General features: G+C 41.1%; 1 protein-coding gene across 5 annotated transcripts in view; it reads right to left on the reverse strand.

Annotated features, from left to right (window-relative positions):
• Nucleotides 1-276: 276 nt before the first annotated feature.
• Nucleotides 277-25,759, reverse strand: part of SETBP1 (SET binding protein 1) — a 283,375-nt gene continuing 257,892 nt past the window's right edge. For all 5 annotated transcript variants that reach the window (XM_072859829.1, XM_072859828.1, XM_072859827.1 and 2 more), the window contains 2 exons: nucleotides 12,173-12,340; nucleotides 277-5,819 (listed from right to left, as the gene is read on the reverse strand). In XM_072859829.1, coding sequence (XP_072715930.1) covers nucleotides 5,263-5,819; nucleotides 12,173-12,340 — 725 coding nt within the window. In that variant the 3' untranslated portion in view covers nucleotides 277-5,262. The remainder of the gene's footprint in view (nucleotides 5,820-12,172; nucleotides 12,341-25,759) is intronic.

Genomic DNA, 25,759 nt, shown 5'->3' on the forward strand with positions numbered 1-25,759 from the left:
CGCACAGCCTCAAAGTGTGAATCCCCCTTTTGTCCATGGGGCCCATGGCACAGTCCATTTTTAACTTTTAAGGATATTCTGGGAAAATGAAAAAAATAGAAAAAAAAAAAGAAAAGAAAAAAAGAACAGAACCAAAGCATGTTTTTCTCCATTACCATAAAGAGGGCTTGTGAATGCATGGTATTAGTATCCCAAAAGCTATTAAACTCCTTAGTGATGGGAAACAGATGGGAAATAAGACAAAAGAATTCACAACTCATGTTAGACTGAATTGAATTCCTTTAATTTCACACAATGAATAACATATGAATAGGATTAACTTTTTTTTTTCTTTTTTTTTTAGTTAAGTGCTCTATACTGTGCTAACCTGATTTGGTAGCAAAAAGACTGAGCTTTGTTTTAGAAAAAAATGTTTAAAAACCAACATCTAAGATCATGAAGGAGCATGACATTAAAGCATGCCAGATGTATCTAAGCCTCAAAGAACATCAAGTCCATATCCATTTTTAAATGTACAAAAATGCTTCATGAATAAAAACTGTTACAAAAAGAACATTTCAAACAATGTACAAGGTTTTTTTCTTGCCTCTATATTCAATAAAATACAAATACATTTTTTTGCTCTAAAATATGTTTACATACAATCAAAGTAGAACATGCAAATTACACTTTAAAAAAGGCTTTTAAAAACCACTTATGAATACAAACTAAAAATTAGCCAGCACGACTTATAGAACAATCTTGTGCCCCATTCGTTTGATTTTTTTAATTTTTTTTTGAAATACAGTATATACATATTTAACACTTCATGTGCATTTATTATTTAAGAAATAGCTTAAAAAAATAAAGAAAAAGAAAAATAAAACAAACCAACATGGGATTGAACTGCTTCCCCATGTTGTCCAATTGGCAGCTCTTTTCATGTTTTTACATTTTTTTTTCTTTTTCTTTTTTTTGTATGTAGTGTTTTATACAACCTAGGCAGGCATCTTAAGGAGAGCTCAAATATGTGTCTTTTGTTGAAATGTGCTTCTAATTATCTCAGAACTGCTGCACCCCAGTTTTTGGATGATATGGAAGGAAGAGGCATTGCAAGGGCATGATGTTTGTTTTCTCAATTCAGAAAACCATCCTGTTTTGTATTTTTTTCTTTTTCCTGTGTTTTTTTTGTTGTTCTTTTTACTCTTCAGGAGTACTTAAATGTGCTTAAGTGCAGTCCTGAATTAGGGCCTGTGAAAATAAGAGTTGGGGAAATCCTTGTGTACAGAACAGCAATTCCTGTTTATTTGTCATATTGCTGTAGCACTCAGAAGCCCCAGTGATGAACCAGCACCTCATTGTAACAGACACTACCCAAAAAATGTAACAACACAAACAGAATATTCTACATGAATGGTCCAAAGCATTGCTGTCAAGTGGAGAGTCATGGGCCCTGCTGTAGGATACCCTAGTAGCTGATGACTATTATCACTTACCTTTGGTTTTTTTGTTTTTTGTTTTTTCTTTTTTTTACAGTTACCCAAAAACATGCAAGGTGCTTCACAGAAAATTTAATATTGAAGGGCTCAAGAAACTGGCAGTATGAAGCTCTTGGAGACACAAGTGGTTGGGTTTTTTCCTCTCTCCCTGCACGCTTGTCCCCATTCCTGGTTTTACGCTGGGTTGAGGAATACAAGACCCACGGAGAGGATGCAAACCCGTGGCCTCATTTCATATGGCTCACAACCATGAGATTTTGTTTCACGTTTTTATTGAAGCATGCTAAGATGTGTGTTAATCTGTGACACAGTGGAGGTGTTTGGAAGGTCTTTTTGGTCTTAATGAGCAAAAGGGCTTTCACTCTGGTTTTATACAGTTCTTGGTAATGTGTGGAGAGAATTTAGAGAGTTCCTCGGTAAATCTTCCTAGTGGTAGGGGAAAAAAAATCAAAAAGCTCATTACTGGAATATTGTTGGGTAATAAACTGCAGGAGTGAGATTTTAGCCTTAAGCCCTAAAACTAAATCCTTTATGATCTGCATGTAGTACATCGCCTTATAATATTATTCTGTCAGCAACTTGCTTATCATATTTATAGACTATGCAACATGCAGAACACAAACTCTGAGTGCCATCTAACAGTATTATCAGCCTGCTTTCATACAAATTAACAAGCTAATCTTCCTGCCAGTCAGGACCAGCTGCACCGGGCTGTTGTTTGGACAAACAGCCAAGGCTGTATCACAGCACCACACTCTACCAGCACCTTCTTGCCATGAAAAACAAACCTTGGGCGTCTGGATAGAGCCCATCCTACACTGACAGCTTGCAGCTACCAAGTCTTGAACGCCACCCTTAATTTCTCTAGGAACAAAAGGACCTCTTAATTTTTTTGCTCAGTGAAGATTATATGGAGTTGTACCCTCTGAGTGGACGCTCTCCTTAAGCACTATGCCTCTAGCAGCATTCTGGATAGTACTTTTTGGAAGGATAAGAGCATTTTTTTCCCGAAGCTCAGGAGCATGGGAGGCAGCAGCCATTCAGTGATCCTTCCCTGGGGGGGTTGCATCCCAGTGCACCCAGAAAGGTCCAGCCCAAATCCAGCCCTTATCCAGCACTCTGTAAGGTCTGACACGTCTTGAAGCCACGATGGGCATTCAATGACAGAATTTGGTCCTTTCGGACCTTTGCTCCACTCGCTACACATTGAAATGTCCTTCAATGCTAATAAAGAGATCACTGAAGATAAAACTAAGGGTAAATTGTTGTCTGGCTTAGTTTCAGCTTATAGGCTACCTGGAATACCAAACTTATAGTTTTTCTTGCATTTTAAGCGACACTGTCACCTACTTTCAGGCCCAAAGGAGAGATGGAAAAAAAAGATTTCTGAATCAACTAAACCTCAGTCCAATGTTTTTTAAGGAAGAAGGGAAGAGCTCGAGGAGGCTTAAGCATTTTTTTCTGCAGGCCTACAACTTCAGTCAGTAACACTGTGCTAATTCAAGAGAACTGAAAAGCAAAATTGGTTGTAACGGAATGAGCAACTGGCCAGTTTATTTCTAAGCTGCATTAATTGGAAAACAAAAAGTGCAAATGAGTATGATGAATGATGCAAAACAAATTGGAAACAAAATTCTGTGATCCCTCTTATCAGTTTTAAGGAGATAGGATCTCAAGGTTTGTTCCAGCCTTTAAAAAAAAAAAAAAAAAATCCCCTCTCCCAGTCCCCCAACCCAATCCAAACCCCAAATGCATTCAGTTTTAATAAGCTAAGGTGCTATCACAGAAGAAAAATCAGTCTCTCAAAAGAATAAGCTGTATGTTTACAGTGTCCCTTTAACACCATAGTCTTGATATGATTTTTGTAAATAAATAACAGAATAGAAACACAATATTTTTTTTCAGGGACTTTTTTTGTTGGGTTTGTTGTTTTGTTTTGTTTTGTTTTTAGTGTCGTGCTATTTGAAGTTTCCTTGGCAATGAGCCAGTTCAAAGATTTCTCAAAAAAGGGAATAGCAGTTGGCTTGTGAATCATTAAGTAATTCCAATCCCCGCTCCCTTGCTGGAATTTTCCCTCCCCCCTCCTGTTTGAATATCCATCTTGCCATGCCAGGTGTTGAGTGTACTGAAGGACTTTCAAAAGAAATGAAATAAAGTTGAAAGTACCTATTTCAAATTTCAACAACTGACTTCTTTTTTAAAAGCATTGTTACTACAATGGAACAGTTTCATGTTCAGCCTTTGTTTCAGTTAAACATTTTAATTGGGCTGTGGAAATGGAGCTTGGGTATTTTACCCAAGTTAAATCAATGGCTAACGTACAACTCGAATGAGAAATGTACAATTTGAACTGACCATTTAAAGAGACGATTTGTCACACACAGTTTGCATCCATGCAGACTGAGAGCTTTATAATTACATTATGTACAAAAAAAAAATTTTTTTAGTTTATTAAGGCAACCACAACTTGGAGAACATGTCCAAAGTGGCATTAATACAATTGCAGTGGTGATACCCTTTGAACATTTTTATTTTTATTTTCAGATAAGAACACTTATTCCTTTTTTTTTTTAAGAAATAATTGCCAAGAAAGAACCTATTTTTCATAGGGTTTTGTTCTCTAGTTTTTTAAAACAAACATCTACTTTATCTATTTTCTTTAAAAGAACATATCAAGGCATTGCTACCCAATGCAAATTATTTGGATCCTGGGTTTCCCATCAATTTCACTGGGAATTGCAAGTGGTAAGAACTGGTGGGTTTGGGCCCTGTCTTTTTACTCTATTTTTTCTGTCCTATTTTTTTTCTTGTATGTTTTTTATATTCTTTTTTTTGGTGATTTTGTCCATGTTTACTATAACTCTATTCCCCAGAAGTGTCTTGCTGTTCTCTACTCCTATGTACCGAGCATCAAAACAACTTGGTTGACGGATGATGACCCCTTTTTCACATGCCATTGAAAATGCCAAGTTGCTTCATAGAAACATGCTATCATAATTGAATATCCATGTACACCTTATTTTAAATGCTATGATATTCCGTCATTCCTTGGGATAGCACTCGAAATGAGCATGCGCGCGTGTAAGGCTCTACTTTTCTATTGCCTATATTGCAGCTAGTTGTAACTAGGCAAGTAAATGAGAAAGAAATATATAGTTCTAGCAGGAGTCAGGCATTTTGGGTTATGCTGCCCCAAGCCTGGTAGGTATATAAAACTGGAAAAAAAAATTTCAAACAGATTATAATGAAGATCACAGTTGAGAAAATTACACTATTTTTGTTGGGGTTTTTTGTTTCTTTTTTTTTTTTTTTTTTTTTTTTTTTACAGTGATTTCTACTATGGTATGGTTACTCTTAGTTTCACCTGGCCTGCCAAACAGAATCAGAGTTGAGCATGCAGCCCTAGTGACAACGTTCAGCTCTCTGCGAGGACGACCTCCCGCCTCCGGGTATGGTATGAGAACAGCAATGCTGAGATGCTGATTAGTTTTGGAAACTCTGCAAAGTAGACGCACTCCCCAACTTTGACACCTGCCCCCCCTGCCCCCCCTTATCCCCTACCTTTCCTGCACCCTTTACCCCTCTTTCCTGGGGGGGCTGGGGCCAAAGCGATGAAGAGGAAGATGAGAGCCCTGGCTGGCACAGCTCTCCATGACGGGTTCCGGCCGCCAAATGGATGAGTGAGTCTGGTGCTGCCGCAGGGGCGAAGCGGACCACTGCCTTCAGTCCCTCAGTCCCGGCGTGCCCCGCTACCGGCACCCGACATCCAATGGGTGCGCTGGCCTTAGGGAAGGCCTTCGCTTTCACTCCCTCTGCCTTTCCGGTGCCGCTTCATTTTCACGTCCTCCTCTTCCTCCTGTGGGGACTTGCTTTTCCTTTTCCCAACCCGGGGCGTCCGGGGTGAAGGGAGAGGGGGGGGAGGGGGGGGAGGAGGGAGAGGAGGTGGCGGAGGTGGCATCTCTCGAGCCATGTGTATGACGGCCTCGATTGTGGCCATGATTGTATCTTGAGTGGCTGCTTGCTCCAATATCAAAGGATTGAGTGTCGGTCTCTGACCTCTTTTGCTGGGAAGGTCAATGCATTTTTCCAGAACGGGCATTTGGTCTCTGGAGTCTTCGTCAAAGGAGAGGGGTTGCTTCCGAGGACGCCCCCTCCGCTTCTTGACAAAGTTATTGCCTGTCTTTGATTGTCTCTGCAGCCTCTTGGCTTTCAGGATCTTGTTCACGTGATCCAGGTTCTTCTTCGTGGACAGGATCTTGGTGTAGTTGCACATCTTGCGCACCTCACACTGGATTGCTTCAATTTCACGGCGCTTGAACCTTTTTTTCAGTGGTGGGCTGGCTGTTGGGAGAAAAGAACAGAAACAAGGGTGGGTCAAACAACAATGAATGGAAACCCTCCTTTGCCCGCTTTCAATGTCATGAAGACTAGATGCTTTTAAGCTCAATAGGCTGAATATGACTACTGAAGAAGCAATGGCTGTGAGAAAGGACTCTGCATAGTAAAGCAACTAAAAGAAAGTGAAAAGATTATTTATTACAGTCCCAGAAGAATTGCTGTTACCTCCTTTTTTACTGTCCTAGATTAAAACACAACTTTGACTATTAAGCAGTCCTCAGAGACTTCTCTACAGCTCTTCCTTCTTCTAAAGCAACAAAGCTTTTCTACAGCAATGTTTTACCATGGGTTTGCTTCGTTCTCATTTCTAAACCTCTAGTGGGAGGGAAGGAAAAGCTGTTTAGCATAGCTGTCATATTGGCCCACCGTAACTATTAAACTTTCTATACCCCCAACATATGCTCCTGATGTCTTCACCCCAGCCTTTGATTCTTGCCATGGATGCCAGTTAGTACGAAAAGTGTTTGTTACCGAAACTAGTGGGCACAGACAAGCTGTGTGGGTCACCTCACCTGTGGCAAATTCATTAACCCTGCCTGAGTTTCTTTACTATAATCTCTGCAGATACTAGCTGAAATTACTCAGTCATATAATTGACTTTAATGGCCCCCAAAGTAAGCTTACTCCTGGTTCAGATCGCTTACTTTAGATCTGAATGAAGTCCAAAGTAGTTAAGTCTCTTGCCAAGGTCACTTTGTGAGTCATTGTCAGAACTGGAAAGACTACCCAACATTTCTTGGCTCCTGGTCCTTTGCTTAGGACACAAGACCTTGTTTGTTTTTCTTAAATTGTCTTATTGTCCTTTACTGAACGTGGCATCTGTTCAGAGTTCAGGATTTGCACATGGATTATAAGTAACTATCCCTTTGTGAGAGAAACAGAACGTATTAATTCTGCCATTGCAATAACTGCTGCTCCCTTTCATTCCTAACATAACCATTCTGCACTGCTGGAAAAGAAATGATGGAGTTCAGAATTTCTTTTCAGTAAAGAATAAAACATCCCACTAAATTAACCTCAGCCCACATCTACTGGCAAACTTAATTTACACCTGACTGTCAAGCAGTCATTTGGGTTTGAAGTCCTTGAAGTTCCCAGAGCAGCCAAGATTTCGAGAAAGGTTCATTTAGGGGTTATCACTTCCTTCATGGCTAACAGGCTAATCTTCTAGCAGTAGTTTCAGTAAAGTTGCTTTTGTAGCATTTTCTGTAGATAACCAGGAGCCATCGAGTAGTAGAATCTCCTCTTCCTCACTATGGGCTATGACAGATTCAGCATACAAACCTCACTCGCTGTCCTCCACTCCTGGAGAACATAAATTATTGGCTCTTATACCACCATGTTGCTTGGATTCAGCAAAGAGCTTGCGTAAACAAACCCAAGTTACAATGCAAGAAGTAGGAGTGAGTCATAAACAAAACACAGACATATGCTCTCTTATAAATAAAAACCTGGATGGCCAACTTCCCAAAGTCTGGTTTTCATTAATTACAAAACAAAATACATTTTCCATATGTAACCCACTTCCCACACCAAAAAGAAAAATAAAACTCACTTGCAGTTTGTGATTCACAGAGGACAAAAGAAAAGAGGAATGCAGTCATTTTGGTACCAAAGAAAAAGAGAAAGGAAATGAAATATCCAAGTTGCTCAGGAGAAGCTAATTAGTTGCACAAGATTCCTCTCAAGTAGGTCATCCCTAAAAAGTGTGGATGCGAGAGCCCTAAGGGCAAGTGGCAGTGAGCTGTTTCTTAGTCATCTGATCAAAAAAAGGTTAGATCCCTGTCACACAAAATTATTACTCTCATCTGGCCTCACTGGTGATTGACATATATAGTCCCAATATTTCCAGCCCTAAGCATTCAACTCCTTTGAGACCCTCCCAGATCCTGAGAGTAGCTTCAGGTCAGAAGATTTAAGAAATCAAACATTTTGCACACTCTTTGTATTTGCTGTCCACCTTTTGCCTTTTATTACTATTGTGAGAGCACATTTTCAAGACTTTTTTTTTTTTTAAATCAAAATGCAATTTTTTTCTGGAAAGTAAAGTTGAATTTTTTCAGTTGATGATGGAAATCTTGAAGATGGGAATTTTAGCAAAAATACAGGAAAAATTGCAAGGTTCATGGTGAAATGAAGTGATTTGGCATTGCTCTCAACTTTCATTGGAAAGAAAGTAAGCCAAAGGACAGGAAACAAATTTGAAGTAAAGCATTATCCAAGTATCTGCAAAGATTTTGTCTTCACTGAGATTTATCTGTAGTCGGTTGTTTCTGCAGCTTAGTATTACCACCTGTGAGAGACTGAAAGAGTTAATGTCTCAAACATTGTGGCAACTTGAGGCGCTATTTGCATGGCGACAGCAGGTCGGTGAGCATGGGGTGGGGGAGAGTGAGAGCAGGACGTGGAGAGCGCGTCGGAGGATGCGCGGTTCTGGGTTCTGCTGGACCTTACCATGTATGGCCAGAGGCCACACAGAGTTTACCTGAGGAAGGGGCTTGCGACAACCCGAGAGACCCCTCGCGACCACCCCCCTCCCCCAGCGCCTGCGCAGAAGATTGAGAACTTTCTAGAACAAGAACCATGTAAGTCCTGAAGGGGCGTACCTGGAGGTGGGGATTAGCCTATAAAAGACACGCCCTCCAGGGAACCACGCACGCGCCCACCACTGGAGGATTGTCATGTCTGTCATCGTCATCGTCATCGTGGGATCCAAGGGTGGTGATACTTTTCCTTTCTCTATCCTCCTCTGTTTTCCTTTCCTTTTCTTGCTTCTTTCTTCCTCTACTCTTCCAATATATGTAAGTTTGGGATAAATTGTGATGGGTTGCCCGGAAAATAGCTCCATTGCCAAATCGCCTCTGTTCATTCGTTGAGCTTGCCAGTTTGTTAAGTTTGTCCATTTGTTGAATTCGCCAGTTAATAAAGTTGCTGGCCAGACTGTTCCTCTGAGTCATTGTTGTGACTCTACCGACCACGCGGCTCTGCTGAGCGGAGATCAGCCTTTGTTGGTACACAAACTGTTGGGGAATCAAAAAGATTCACCCATCTCACAACCCACCGAGTGGGACGAGACACCACCCCATCGCAGTCAATGGAGATCTGGTCTGTATAGTCAGTAGAGGATGACCTCTGTTTCTAAAATGTTTCTAAAACTCAATGCAATTTAAGGTGACCACGGACATCCTTCTGACACCCTGATACTGAATAAGGAAGGTGCAGGTCTCCTGTCCATCCTGCCCAATCCAATGGGTGTCTTAGGCACCCAAGAGGTCCAGGTCATCCAGGCTGAGTGTCCTGAGTGGAGCCTGATGGTGACTAGACAGTGCCTGAGTGGAGCAAAGACAGGCATCTGCTTTCTGCCAAACTGCCTAGTTCTCCAAAATTAACTGATATGCAAACAGTTGTGGGCAGATATCTACACACATGTAAATCTATAAGCTGAACAACACTCTCAGTGTCTTCCTTCATGTTGTTTAGATACTTTTTTGCCCTCCTAAAACTTTGCAAGCTGATAGTCCATTTCCTTTTGGACTGAAACTAATTTTGGAAAAAAAACTTCTATGCTGTTCTATGCTGGCTTACTGCACTAATTTTTATTTCGTAAATGCTTTGGGGTGTTTATGACTTTTTCAGGAAGCTTGTTAGAAGCTACTAATAATCCTTTGGCTTTTCTTCCTAGCAAGCCTCTGAACTTGCAAGCTCTAGGAAGTATTTGAGTTGTGTTACATAGTTTGCCAATAGTCAGAATGCATGTACAATAAGTAATATGCTTTCAAGTCAAGCTTTTTAAAGGAGATACTAGGAAACCCAATATTATTTTGACTAGTGAGAGTCAGGGACATCTGATTCTACATTTGGAGTATGGAGACTATGTGGAAAAGAGTCTGATGGGTCTGCAGGGGGAAGATTTGATGAGGTGTGCATATGACAAAATATCAGGGAGATCAGCCAAAATAAACCACTATTGAAGTGAGAGCCATTAGGTGTTATCAATTCATCTGGAAGCTCTTGGTGAGCAATCTTTGATATAAAATATTTCACTATATTGCCACGTGATATACTGCTCTCCTGAAAACCAAAGCTAAGTACTAATCTTTTCCATTTTATCCAGACAGACCCTGCCCAACCCTGGACCCAAGTTGGTCTGCATTGTTTTTAGGCTTTGTTGTTCTCTTCCTGCACATACTTTGCTGTTTGCATGTGTAAATCTTGCTTGGGGAAGAAGACTTTCATCTTACACTATCTGGTGGAATTAATCTAAAAGGTGTTGAAGGGAAGGTGGGAAATTAGTAACACTATCTTTGCATGCAGACATGAAAAAAGGAATACGCTCCTACAGAGATGATATAACATGATGGCAACCTCCAGGTGCTGAGGATGCGGGGGGGGACACTTTGCTGCCTGGGCACAGTTATCTCCCTAAAATTCCCCAGGCTGCAGAGCCACGCGCTGCCTCCATGAAGACCTGAAGCTATTTGGCACAATCCAGCTCAAAGTGAAGAGAAACTAGAAATACTTGATGCAGCGCAGGCTTTTGTACTTTTCCTTCATCCTTTTCCCACTCTCCAAACAACCTCACCTAGCAGCTGCAAACAAGCAAGAACCAGTGTTAGTCTTAAAAACCACCGTTACATATTTAAAATAAGAGGCCCGGTGTTTCTCCCCTCCCTGGGGTACACAGATGCAGTGAGGCTCCGTCTCACAGACAGAGACAAATTGAAACAGCCGCAGGCCATGCTGGGAAGTCACGGAGGATTGATATGATGCTGGAAATAGCATCTGAGGCAAAGAGAGAAATGTCTACCAAAAATATACGTTTCCAAGGGCAGCTTAAAGCAGGCTGGAGGACCCACTCCAGCACAGCGGTGTTGAATGAGGAGGTGAGCCCAGGTGGGTCAGACCCCTTGGAAGTTCTCCATTGCTCCCCTAACTTTATTCTGGATGGCTTTGTTATGTCTGCAGCACTAAAGATCCTTCTTACTGCCTGTCATTCTCCATCCCTTCGGAGTTGCCCGAGGCCACTTGCAAGAACATGGCACAGAGAAGACTGCTCAACAGCTGGGCTCAGTTTGTCGACTTGGTTTGAATGGAGGAATTTTCAAAGAGCTCCCTATTAATTACAGGAAACCCATAGCGCTGTCCTGTTTTCCCATTAACACAGTTTCTTTCAGTTTTCAACTAAATTATTTTAACATCTGGGCTACAGATAATCCAACAATTTAATTAGACTTCTGAAAATGGAAAGAATGAACTATGCAGTCAAGCATACACTTTCATCTTGAAACTAATCATAAAATATTTGTGTGCTTCCATTCTCTACATTAAAAATCTGTCCTTAGTATATGTATAGGAAAGTATTAAAGACTAAACAGAGAATCTTGATTTTTTAATATAAAAATTTATCTTTATAGAGCTACTTTACAGCATGGATCCCTTGTTTTCACTATTTATTCAGGAAATGAGAGGAAAATCAAAATGAGTGCACTGAAACAGCACTTCAATTGCATAATTAAATATGTAATCATTCCATAACTCAGTGATACAAATACATTTTTTGTGAATGTGGAATCAAAGGGTTGACAGGACTATGAAAATCCTAATGGCTGCATGTAGGGTAATATACTGTGGGTTCCCCATTCCCTTGAAATTAAGACACAATGCAAGATTAACTTCCTATCCATGCCCAAGAAAAGGCATGATGATGCCTGAACGACTTGGCTCAATTTCTGACTGTAAAAAGCTATCACCTTTCTGATCTGATTCAAAATAGAAGCACAAAATATAAGTTCATTGAAAAACATGCTATTCTGACTTATTTATTCTGATATATTTTAAATCACTGTTCATTGCCAATTTCACATTTGCAAGACAGAATATTATGCTAAAATCACTGAAGTATGCAGAAAGATATCTCAGCTGCTCCTTAGCTATTCACTGTGTATTTGGCATGTTCATGCTACAGGAATAGGAATATTCAAATAAATGAACAACAGAGCTGAGAAAGGAAGCCGAATCTTGCTTCAGAGTCCCCTGCTAGACCATACAGGCTGGTGCTACTTGTGTCGTTATTATTGCACAAGTGGTGGTATGTGAATAAAATAGATTTGATATGCCAAGATATGATCATGATAAGAAAGTGTTCGAAAAATTACAGCCTGATTATCACATTAGATATGCACATTTGCAGCTACTTCTCCAATCAGGAAGAGCAGTACAAGCACATATTGTTCAGTGCAGTGCCAGAAGGAAGAAGATGGGGAAGATATAGAGGGGATGGAGGGAAACAACATTACCTGCTTCAGATGTTGCTGATGATGAAGGTAAGAGAGATAATACTGGAGTTGGCATTGCAACACTGTCAACAGCTGCTGGTTTCCTTCTGGTCATCATGTTACAGGCAGAACTTTCCATTTTACTATGAAGTGAAGTCTGGTCTGCTTTTAAGTGGGGACCTGCAATTCCTGGGGAAGGAAATAAAATTCGGATAAATATTGATAAAGCAACCTGTCTGGGGGATATCTGCAACAGAGTAGTCAGCTGCTGTCCTTGCTACCCTATTTCCACATTTTCCTGTGTATGTGCCTGTAATATGGTCTTGATACTAGCAAGGATCATGATTGGTTGGGGTTTTTTTTATATAATTTTGCTTCAGGATGTACCATCACTGATCTCTATAAACAATGGTAAACCAACATAATAATTCCACATTACTACTTTTTATTCTCCAATCAAAACCACACTCTGATATATGTATAAAGACAGACATGCTTCATATCTGTATTTAGTGGGATTGTCTATTTGTCATTCTCTGGCTAGTGTATTCTCCACACTCACACACTTCTCTTCTATAATGACTTGACTCAGTGTGTGTTTCATCTGAGTAAGGAGCAAGCATCAGGAATAGCCTCAGTATGTAATTCCCTGTCTAAAGTACATTATACTTATTTTTTAGGAATCCCCTTCCCAATGAAAATTTACCTTACAACTTATTAAAGAGGTGGGAGTTTAAAAAAAAGAGCAATTTGTCATCCATTTTTCTACCTAGGGATTACAATGCAGAAGAAATGAGTGGTAGAAATATACCAAAGAGGTCAAATATTCCAGAAAAATAAAACTTATGCACTCAGGGCTGGTAGATTCCTCCCTTAATAATGTTTTCCAAACTATCTTATGATTTGAACCCATTTTGTTTGCTTGTAAATGTGTCAAATTTAAACTGCTGGGATTGAAATTTTACATATTAGATATCTGCCTAATACACCTGAATGTGTATCCACTCATTTATATGTAGTATTTCTGTGAGTTCATGTGTGTGTATACATATTACATATATGTATAAGTATATGAATTTACCAAGCGGAAAGGCAGCTAAAATGCCTCAGTTTTTTTGCCCATTTTAGAAAACTCCTAGCAGTTGCTGCTTTGTAAAAACCCAGTAGCCTCACTCTCATGAGACCGGAGCAAAAGTCTACTAGGGTGAGGACTTCATGTTGTTTCTTTGCCAATTTATGAAAACCTCTCCCAGTCTCTATGATGCTGGGCTTCAACGTATCCAGGACAGTCATTCATTTTTCAAAGGTAATCCTTCATAAATTCCTTCTCTTTTCAAATATCAACCTGCACATGGGCCTCAGATAAAATACATCAGATTTTGGCAATTAAATTACATGAAAATTCAAAAATTGCAGAGCAGCTGAGATTGGAAGGCTCCTCTTGAGATCACTTAGTTCACCCCACCCTGCTCAAGCAGGGTCAGAGCAGATTGCCCTGGACTATGTCTGGTCAGGTTTTTAATATCTCCAAGGAGGGAGACTCCACAACCTCTCTGGGAGACCTGTTCAAGTGCCCAGTCATCCTCACAGTAAAAATATGTTTTGTGATGTTCAGACATAACCTTCTGTGTTTCATTTTGTGCCCACTGCCTCTTGTCACTGAGCACCTCTGTCACTGAGCACCACTGAGAAGAGTCTAGCTCCATCTTCTTTACTCTTCCCCATTAGACATTTGTACACGTGGATAAGGTCCCCTTAAGCATTCTCTTCTCCAGGCTGAACAGTCCCAGCTGTCTCAGCCTTTCCTCATAGGAGAGATGCTCCAGACACTCAATCATCTTTGTGGCCTTTTGTTGGATTCTCTCCCATATGTCCATGTCTCTATTGTACTGAGGAGCCCGGAACTGGACACAGTACTCCAGGTGTGGCCTCACCAGTGCTGAATAAATGGGAAAGATCATCTCCCTATCTGCTGGCAACATTTCTCCTAATGCAGCCCAGGAAGCTGTTGGCCTTCTTTGCTGCAAGGGCACATTGCTGAATCATGGTCAACCTGGTGTCCACCAGGATCCCCAGGGCCTTTTCTGCCAAGCTGCTTTCCCGCTGGTCAGCCCCCAACAGGTACTGGTGCATGGGGCTGTTCCTCCCTAGGTGCAGGACTTTGCACTTGTCATTGAACTTCATGAGGCTCCTGTCAGTCCATTTCTCCAGCCCATCAACGTCCGTCTGGATGACAGCATGACCCTCTGGCACATCAATCACTCCTCCCAGTTTTGTATCTTCTCCAAATTTGCTGAAGGTGCATTCTACCCCATCACCCAGGTCATTAATTAACATGTTAAATAGTTTTGTCCCCAATATCGACACCTTGGGTGCACCACTAGTGAATGGGCTCTAGCTGGACTTTGTGCCACTGATCACAACCCTTTGAGCCTGGCAGTTCAGCCAGTTTTCAGTCCATCTCAGCGTACATTTATCTAGTCTGTATTTCAACAGTTTGTCTATAAGGAAGTTAGAGTAGACAGTGTTAAAAGTCTTGCTGAAGTCGAGATAAACATCAGGTTGATCAGGCATGATTTTCCCTTCATAAATCTATGCTGACTACTCCCGATCACCTTCTTGTCCTTCATGTTTGGAAATGCTTTCCAGGATTATCTGCTCCATCATCTTCCCAGGGATTAAGATGAGGCTGGCCAGCCTATTGCTCCCTGGGTCTTCTTGCCCTTATTGGACTGACATTTGCTCTCTTCTAGTCCTCAGGATCCTATACCAGTCACCAGGACCTTTCAAAAATAATCAAGAGTGGCCTCATAATGACATCACCCAGCTCCCTCAGCACGTTTGGGTCCATCCTGTCAAGTCCCATAGACTTATGTATGTTCAGTTTGTTTAACTGTTCCCTAACCAGATCCTCCTCCACCAAGAGTAAGTTTCCTTTCCTCACCAGTCTCAGGGGCCTGGGATTCCTGAAGGCCAGTCTTATCAGTAAAGATCAAGGTAAAGAAGACAATGAGTACCTCAGTCTTTTGCCAGTCTTTTGCCACCAGGGTCCCTGCTCCATTCAGCAGTGGACCCACATTTTCCCTAGGCTTCTTTTTGATTCTTATGTACCTGTAGAAACATTTCTTGTTGCCCTTCTGCCCTTGCTAGATTCAACTCCAGACAGGCTTTGGCTTCCTAAGCCCATCCCTGCATGCTTGGACATTGTCTCTATAGTTCTCCAGGTCACCTATTCCTGCTTCCACCTCTTTTTTGTTTCCTTTTTATGTCTGACATTACTCAGGAGCTCCTTGGTCATTCATGCAAGTCTCCTGCCACCTTTGTTTGATTTGATTTGCCACTCAGATTTGGTTTGGTATGTCTCCACAATTTCCCTGATCCAAGCCCCAGGCCAGCAGCAAACCTCCCTGGACAGCAGGTCAGGTCAGCAGATGGGGGCCTTTGTCCCTTGCTGCAGTGAGCCCCCACTGCTATCCCTGGCTGCGCCTGGATAGCACCTGGTAGTTCCTCAAAGAGTTCCCACAAGTACCCTGATACCTTTCCCAGAAGATCAAGAAGATCTCGAAGCAGAGACAGAAACTGCTGCACAAACTTCTACGTCTGTTGGCTGCGCTCAGCCTCTCCAGATACCAACCAACATTTCCTTGTATTTGCAGCTTGGAGCTGCTATGAACAGTCCCTACCTTTGTCCCTTGCACATGAAATGTGAAATATCAGGAGACCTATGGGTTGTCTCAGAAACTGTGGAAGAGATCTCCAGAAGACTCAGGCACAGAAGAACTGCACTGGTGAGAGGAGTTTGAAAGACAGGGCTACAGAGTGGGCCAGTTGGAGATAGGAGTCCTGAGGGACCTGTGACCTGATATCAGCTTGGGACTTAACAGAGGAGAACGGGTCTGAGCACAGAAATAGTCAGGAGTGAGACAGAATTACAGGTCATGGCTTGGTGGAGATATGCAGAGGAGTTTCTGCCTATTAGACCACACATCCTTCCAGAGCCTCAAATCAAGTATTAAGCATCTCAAATTGTATCCATTCAACTTCAGTCTCTCTCTGCTCAGCTTCTGTATTGCAAATGAGAACAATAATAAACCCCTCATCTCAAGAGCAGTGCTGCAAAAATAAAATTATCAACATTCATGAAACATTCATCTATTCATACCAAGGCTTAGAAATGTGGAATAAATGAGACATGATGTCACACACTGAATAGTGAGAGGAAAATCCAGCTACCAAATAGTTGTTTGTTAGGTGAGCGCTATACATTGAATAAAGCAGTGTCCCACAGAATAACTGGGATATTTGACCAGGTAATTACGCCTATGGGATCGCAGCACTATGGAAATGTGCATATGCAAAACTGAGGTTTCACCACTCCATAGTGCTTGAGTTTGAGCCTTAACATTATTTATTCATTAATGTAGTTTTTGCGCAAGAAATGTGTACATGTGGGTGTATGTATCAATACACATACACATATATGCATGTGCATATGGTACATAATAATGCTAACAACCTCATAAATTCAACATCTGGTTCTAATTAAACTGAAGGGCCTATATAAAGAGCTGTATGAAAACATGCAGCTGTAACCTGTTGACCTCTATTAATAAAAAAAAAGTCTCTGTGAAGCTGTGCTTCAACATATCAAGGGACAGTCATTCATTTTTTCAAAGGTAATCCCTCACAAACCACTTATCCTCTCAAATCTCTACCTGCACACAGTGTTTGCATTAGGGACCTTGATTTATGGATTCCCACTCCTTGGATGGAGAGGCCGACTTCCTGTTGCCGTGGTTACTTGGATCGTGGTTCAAGGTTAAACTACTCCCAAATCAAAATCAGTGGCAGGCACAGCATCTAACAGCCAGGTTATTGACTACCCTAGGATGCTTAAAGGTCAAAGACCAAAGTGCTGCTTACTGCCTTTGGGGTGAGTCAATATTTTCAATATTTTTATTCTGTTTCTTCTGAAGAAGTAGTTGCTGCTCAATTACCACCTATCTGGCTTTATCAAGGTCATACAAATCATTGAGGAAAATCCTCCCCCTACAGAAGAGATACAAATGTAATGAATTACTTCAAAGTCTACATGGCCCAATTGAAGCTCATCGCCAGTGAATCATGGGTTCAGCCATCTGTCTTTTGTTTTAGGCACTTGGTTTCTTCAGCCTGTATCACTCACCTCACTGAAATTCTCATCTAAATTGAGGAACAGGAGTAATTTATGGATCTGGAGCAGCCAATAATGAAGAACCATCAGGTTTCTTTCACAGATACCAAAATGCAAACAGAGACTCAGAGGCACTGTTGGAAACCCACGGAGGTGCAGCAATTTGCTCGCAAGGCTGCGATTCATGCTGCAGTAGTGGGAGGCCTATCCCTTGAGTGGATGGACCTGCTGGCACAGTATCATCACCTTTCATTGGGCTATTTCTTCTCATTTGGGGTGCTCTGTTCAGAAGGCCTTATGTAAGAGAACCCCCCAGTTCAACACATCTTTGAATATGGTGAAAATAAATCATCTGCAACACCATCACAGGGGGCTCAGAGTTTAAAATTCACACACACATCCATGATTCCAGTGTATTTTATCCTTTGTCGCTGCTCCAGAAAGAGAACCAGATGATGTACATGGGTGGCCCGATTCAGACTTTATTTACCACCTGTCTGTTGATCTTTGTGCATTTCCTCCAAATTAGAGCCCGCTTCATACCATGAAAGACCCATACCTTAACTTTCCTGAGTCCTACTGATAGCACAGACAACACTGCGTGCACATGCAAGTGAGCAACGGCTGGCAAAGCAGGGAGGAAATCAATCATTATTTGTTTAATGAGAAAGGGCAAAGGGAAAGGACAGCTTCAAAAGCAAGGGCAGACATGAAGGAGATTATCAAGAACCTAAAACAATGATGGCATGATTATGAATAAATAATCATAATGATCATAAGTAAAAGGGTGAATCAGGAGAAGCACTATTCTAGTTCAGGGCTGTGACAGGTACGCACCCCCCCCTCCGATAAAGATCGGGGCTTTTGGCATGGCGATCACCGGCTTTTCGTGCCTCATTTTCGCGCCTTTTGTGCTCTGCCGTGCCCCCTGGCACGTACACACCTCGGCAGGGGGAGCAGGAGAGGGGCGGGACCCCTTGGTCGCCAGACAGGGTCCACAGCCAGTGAGGTGCCATGGCTCAGAGAAGCTTCTAGATCATGACCAATTATGACCACAGCTCAGATCCGACCCAGGGTATAAATGGGGCGCCGCCGGAGACCCACTTTGAGTGTAGTCTTCTCGGAGCAGTGGGCCTGTGTTTGGGACCTCTCCTCTCGGGTTGGGATGCCACCTGAGGAAACTTCCCGGGACTGAGTGCCCTCACCTCCTTTGGTGAGTGATTTCTTCTGGATATATCCCTGAGTGAGCCCTTCCCCCCCCCCCGGTGAGCGATTATATCTTCTGGGTACCCACAAGAGAGCGAGAGAGTTTCCCGGTTTGTGAGTGAGCGTGTGTGCGCACTTTGGATCATCATTCTTGTGTGTATTGCCGTGTAGTAACAATACCCTGACTGACACCTCTAACCTGTTCTGTGTTAAATGTTATTAGAGTGTTGATTGATTTCGGTTTACCCCTGTTTCTCATTGGTTTCTGTTGTGTGGTTTTGGCTGTTTTGTGAAATAAAGTTGTATGAGCTTGTCCCTCGTTTGAGTTAGTTTTGGTGTACACTGTGACAAGGGCAGACTGGCAGAAAGCCTGTGTATGAGGGAACACAATACTGATGTGAAACTGGCCTTTTTAAAAAAAGATTTATGGGTCCCCTGATACTTTGGATAAAAATCTGGCATTCTTCATTCACTGGCTAAGCAACTTATGAGCTCTGACTGATAATTAATACATTAATTTTAAAGGCCTAGTCATTATTGTTGTTTTTATTAAGTACTTACTTACGTTGCAAGTAATGTGGTCTAGCTCCATGTGGTGCTAGGCTCTGTACAAACAGATTAATTAACTATCCTTGCTTTACTGTTAAATCATGCTCACTCTGCTTATTGCATTCATCTGTTTTCTCTCATCTTGTACTTATATGGAAAGGTTCTTGGACAATATCCACCTTTTCTTCTTTAATTTGTGTACAGAATCTAGCACAATGTGCACCCAAGCTGCAACTCTTAAGTGCCAGTTCAAAAGAGATAATACATGTTAATTTGCCATTGGAAAACAGATAAAATCAGCTGACAAAAACTGATCTCCGTGAAGCTTCTGCTAGGGAAAATTTTTCTTAGAGAGTTCATTGCATTGGATTTCATACTCCCCATGGATTTCTGGAAATCCACAGCTGTACTTAAACTGTTTATGCATCTGACCATTGTTATCAGAAAACTCTTACAGACAATTTTTCTCCCAGTGTCTTTGTACAATGTAGCTATGCAATGTAGATATACAGGAATGCACATCTAAACATTAAGTTTGTCATAGTATTTGCATTTTGATAACTCCTCCATGTTGAATAAAGAACCAGAAGAAACCTTGTATCTGGGTGAATCTTTTCTTAAGGCTGATTTTAAATAAAACAGTCAAAAGTTTGGCATTGCATCGTATTCCAGAAGGGAGAACTGAATTACTATGTGATAAATGTAGTTAAGGAAAGTAATTATTCTTCTTAAAGTAATATTATTACCTTTCTAACTTATGGAATTCATTTCCGTGGCTTCTATTTGACATGTATTATCATTTAAAAATAACCGTACTTTCAATGTACAGCACTGCTTTATGGCTTTAGGTCCTTTTATCTTCCTCCCTTTTCTACCACCACATTAGAAACTTCAAATTCCACCTCTTCTATGAGGGATTTTCTAATCTGCAGGATGTGTCCCCCTGAATAAAACCAAGTTCCTGCAGAATAAAAAAAAAACTACTCTCATTGCCAACAGGCAAAAAATTAAGACATGGAGACTGCTTTATTTCATTCCAGCTATTTTCCTACTTTTTTTAAAAATCAGGATAGCTTTAGAGAAGGAAAGAGGGAGACCAAGAAAGCCATCATTAGATAGATCTTCTGATCTTTATCTGCAGTAGCACAGTCAGAAGAGCTAATGCTATGATGATAGCTTTGAAATCTCTTAGGAATTGGATAAAGAGAAGCAATAGTGATGAACTCCCAGCTAATAAACACAGAGTGCTTATTTCTGCAGAATGATCAATTTCCAGATGTCCTGAGGCTTGTCTGATACAGTTGATTTACTCATTCTCCCTCACTTCACTAATAAAGCTCAAGTCCAACATCAGATTAGAGAAGAGCCAGATTTCTTAAAGGGGCAGGAGGAGGGCTGGCATCATGGCACACAAATCCTGGGAGACATACTAATCTCTTCTGCCTCCTCCTATAATCACCAAGCTGTCTTAAACAGCTGTCTTCCTCTGCTGAAATCATACACTTTATCCGCTTTGGGTTAGTACAGTAATACAGACAATTAATTTGTTATCTTGTTAGTGGAAATTTAATGCAATGATCTAAAAGAACTCTTGCATATTGTGATAAACTTTAGTGCCTCCAGGGCGCTTCTCTTCCATAGGACTCATTTCACATCCCATCCATTATGTAAATGAGATGTGGAAATAGTTTAGTTCCCCTAATGTATCTGTACACTGATGGATTGCACAAAGTCAGCCCTACTGAAACTAATGAGGTTAAATGCATCTTGCCATTCCTTTCTACTTGGGTGAATCTCTGCGCCTGAGTTCAAGAAACACGGTGCAAGTCTTCCTCTTCACTTCTCTATGAAGATAATTGTGTTTCCTGACAGGGACATAGTGGCAACTGCTGCATACCTGAAGCCTTGCAAGGCATTACTTAATCAGGCAGAGCAGCTGCTGTTGCTATATACAGCTGTGGGGTTGTCTATAGAGGCTTCAGATCATCTTCCACTTTTGGGAGGTAGGTCCCAGGACTGCATGGAGCTGCAGGATGCAGGAATCTGCAGCCTACAATAACACACAATGTTTGAAAACAACATAGCTGTTAGTGTTATCCATGCAAGAGCTAAACCCAACGAGGAAACGGTAAGGAAGCATTATTTTGCTCATCAGGATGAGTCTCAAATTCCCATTGCCCCTCCAGCTAAGATGATGATCAGCTGCAATTTGATTCAAAAGGCCAATCTTCCACCTGTTTCAAGCTTATATTTGCAGTGAATTATAATTTCTAGGAGACAGAGTCTTGAGCCTTGCCTTTTGGTTTTGTTTGGAATTGGTTTTTCCTGTATTGCTACAGAAAGAATCATCAATCCTCCATCTCATTCCCTTGCCTCCTCTTCTGCACATTGCCAGTGTGAAAATGGAGGGGGCCTGAGTCATGAGATTGAGGAATAAAGGATGTGCAGCCTTAGTCATGGGAGATGAAGTGATGTGTGTCTGGAAGTTCAGTCCTTCATGTACTCAAAGATGAAAATGGATTTAATGGAGCTGGCGGAAGCAGTTCACATTCCAGGACAGTACAGGACAATAACCTGAGAAGGATGTAAGTGTACTCATACCCAGTCTCCTCTAGACCCCTGCATGCCCTTCCCAGGTCCCACAGCCCTTCAGAGTGGGACTGGGATTTGAAAATGTCATGGAAGAAACCACCAAATTCTGTCATGCCAGGAAGTGATGAGCATGTGAAATGAGGATTTCCAGTACAACTTGGATCAAAGTAAAAGAACGTGTTAGTTATATGCAAGTAACAGCAATCAATAAATTTAATGAGAGAAACCTGAGGGTTTTTCAGGGCTAATTCAGAGTCAAAGTCCCAGGCCTTGTGAACATGGATTTAAGCTAAAGGGGCTTACTAACGGGTTCAGAGTCAAAGGGTCTTCCTGTCCAGAGCCTGAAACTTTTAGTTGAGCAGAAAGTTATAGTTTACAGTTGTTGGAGTCTGACAGAATCAAGAGAGACAGACAGAGACCGATGGTGTCGGAGAAATGAAATTCACCGTGAAATATCTCGGTGAATGAATCATTTAATACATGGTGATGAATAACTAAATTCTCTTGCAGAGGGGGAAGGAGAAAAAAAAATCTTTGAAAGAAGTGAAATGAAAAAGAAGTGTCTGAGGGAGGATGGTTAGGTGGAAGAGTGAGCTAAAGGGCTCTTTTTTAAGGCATAAAAAGTCATTAGGTATGCTGAGGGGCAGAAATAAAGAGACCTACAGCTAGGAGCAAGGAACTACCTAGAGATGAGTAGTCACACTGAGATGAGCTGTCATAGTGGATGAGGATATGCTCACTGGGGAGGAAGGAAATGGAAGATAGGATTTCTTTCTCAAGAACACAGCTGAGGAAAGACAGATGGGGAAATTTCAGTCTGTAAGTAATGAGAAAAGTCAAGGGTGGTGTTTTAAGTTGTTGTTTTTCTTAACAACAGGGATGATAATTTTTTAAATGTGGCAGATAGAGCTGCTATCCCCTAGGCAAATGGAGTTGGGAGCAGTTTGTATTTATCACAGATTAAATGCGACGCTGACAGCTTTGGTAGGAGAGTGCTGGCATGAAGCAAGGGCAGAAGAGTCAAGTTGCTAGTAGGGGAAGGACAAATGAGGCACAAGGGCTGGGCTGGTGTAATGATGGACTCATTTTTCAGGCACATCCAGTGTACAAAAAGTGATGAAATCTAAGAGAAGTTAGCAAAATAATTAGCAAAAATCTTGCTGAACAAGTTTGACTAAGAGACCTCCACAGAAAAAACAGTGCAATATTCCTCCAGAAATGGTAAGGCTTCATTCTCCCTGTGTATGCATTCAGCAAAAGACAATATCTATATGATGCACAAATTCAGCTGATATTTTTTTCTTTCTAACTGAAATGTTATATTTGCATTACACCAGTTTAAGTAGTCCTGTGATGATGTCTGTGTTAGAAAAGTAAACAGTACCAGGGATATTGCTCAAACGCAGCTGTCCATACTGTTGCACAAAAGGAAAACGGAAGAACCAGGTGGCCACCTCCACCATCTAACTTAGTCCAGTAATATCTGAACTGCTCCCCAGAGGGGTTCACACCTTTCTACTCACCACAGCCACAAGCAAAGGCAGCTATGCCATGGTGGTAGGCACTTGGGGACAGGTGGGATAAGGATGGGTTGAAAGTCACAGAGCTGATAAGAGCATCCAAGAGTGCTGACTTCCAAGTTAGTGTTCTCCCTTCTGGGCAGCCTAGTCATTTCATTTTTCTTCTTTATCTGTAATAAGCTATGCCCCAGTTCATACAATGAGAAATACTCTGAGTATGACATGCATTTGAAGTGAAATCTCAGCACTTAATAGAAATCCCCATATACCTTGCAATCTAGGAGACTGTAACGGAGGAGTTTTTATTTTTAGAAGGTTTCGTGCTGTCTTTGTTTTAATATTTGAGTCTATTCATCCCACTTTAATGCTGATTTATCACTAAAATGAGTGCTTGCTTTATCAGCACTGGAGATGAAAAATAATGCACACTGGGAGTGCATATATTGTTCTTCTCTCTCCTTTTCTGTATTTCAGATCAATAGATATGGGGTATTTTTCTACCTTTCATTCTGAAAACCACTGTAATTGACTGCAGTATGAAAACTGAAGTCTGTTTAAACAGATGCATAGGTAAGATCATAAGTGTTATTGCTAATTAACCTCAGCAACAAAGAAGTTTAATAGTTAGCTAGCATTATGGTATATAGGACTTTAATTGTTACCCTATTCTAATGTCATTCTGAAAACAACTAAAATACTTGAAAATGATCAAATAGAGTACAGTATTTGGCATTATTTTCACAGCTCAGGGTTACTGTGAATAGAGAAAACACAAACAGACAGAGCTAGAATTCAGGATTTTTTGGAAGTTCATCCTTTCCCTTGTGTCCTATTAAAAACCTCAATGATATGCCTTTTCTCTGATATGAACTTTAGTGTAAAATCTTTGGATTTTATGTATTTTTCAAAGGAAAATTCAGAAGGAAATACTTCATTGAGAGTGGTTTTCATTAAAATTCTTGTTGGAGACTGCTTCCTATAACAGTGTAAGAAGGATGGCAGAGAGACCACGTGTAATAAGGTCAGAGACTGCCTCTATGGAGTATAGACACAAGAAGGGATATGACTGACGAAGAAGAGGTTAAAGAGGTGAAAAGTGCAAAGTGGAATGAAATAGGGAAATAGATGGAAATAGGAGACAAAGAATAGATTGGAAAGAAGCCAGAGGAGGGAAATCACTTATTACAGACATGTGTGAAAAGCAGGTTGACAAGAACCAGAATAAAGAACATACTGGGAAAACCCTAAATGCTCTTAACAGCTGACATTCGGAGTTACACTATCAATTTGAATGCTGCACATCTATGCCTGAGCCACTCTAAATTTCCAGAGTGCTTTTCTGCACAGCTTTGGTGCAAGCCTGTCTTCAGTTTTCACACTTACTGGAGCCAAAACAGGATGTTTTACGTTTTTCAACCAATGAACTTCTCTCCCCTTAGCCTTATATGCTTATTTTAGCAGACAAAAGCCTAGCACCAGGCAGACAAAATACAGAAAGGTGTATCAGGATAGGAATATGCTCCCTTTAAGCATCCACTCTGAGAGCCCACCATGATGGAACAAAAATGATAAAAGCAGAGCTTTTCTTTAATTATGATTGCTTTCCTGGGCTGTCAGAATTTTATTATCCAAAAGGAAAGATTTAACAGTGGCTGAATCTGCTGAAATTCTGACCCTGACTGAGATTTTGGTCAGGTCATCAAACTATGGAAGAAACAATGAACTTCAGTAAACTGCTAAGCACAGGCTCTCCAACCTTTATGCTTTAAATTAAGATGATACTTTATTTGCTCAGCAGTCCATGTCCCAGTACAGATTTACCTAAGGATAGGTCCCAGTTTCAGACAATTGTTTGCAAAAGCTTGCTTTGGAAGTTTTGCAGAAAAACTTCTTGGGAGGAGGAAGACTAAAGGGATTTTATTTAGCAGTTTGGGTGTGAAAAGGCACTCAGGCCTTGTTTTCTACTGGAACAACTGCCTAGTAAAACAGCTCAATCAGATTCAATATTTTGAATTTTATCTTTGAAAACAAATCTAAGGATTTGTACTTACACCCTCCTGATGGTGTTTTTTTAAATAACTAAGGGAATAGGGGGTTCATCTCATCTAACTTTAGGTGGCTGCAACCTGGGTGTCTACATGAGAGCTATGTGTCTAAGCTGCCATGACAGGCAAGACAGATCAAATTAATAAAGTCAGAAGACTGGAGTGGGTCTTTCATCTGAAAAAGTGGGGTCTACTTCAGTCCAAGATTAATTACTTTCCAGGCTTCATTGGCTAAACTTTCACTGACTATAATGAAAGCTGAGAAATGTAACTCACATAGCAATCTTACACTGTAGACACCCAGATTTGGGTGAGAGGATCCATCCTCCCCCTGAAGCTCTGTGGCCAAATCACAATCTCTCAGGTTTAAATTCCTCCTACTCAAATGGAGAGGCTCAAATGTGGATGGTGCATCCCTGGGACAGGAGTCTAAGCTCTACACAGGCACCTGGTTTTATTTGAAATGCCCTAAGGTATTTGAAACATCTGAGGGAGGCTGGCAGATATGATAAAGGGCTTCAGG

Source organism: Ciconia boyciana, chromosome 4 (assembly GCF_034638445.1).
Source record: "Ciconia boyciana chromosome 4, ASM3463844v1, whole genome shotgun sequence".
NCBI lineage: Eukaryota > Metazoa > Chordata > Aves > Ciconiiformes > Ciconiidae > Ciconia > Ciconia boyciana.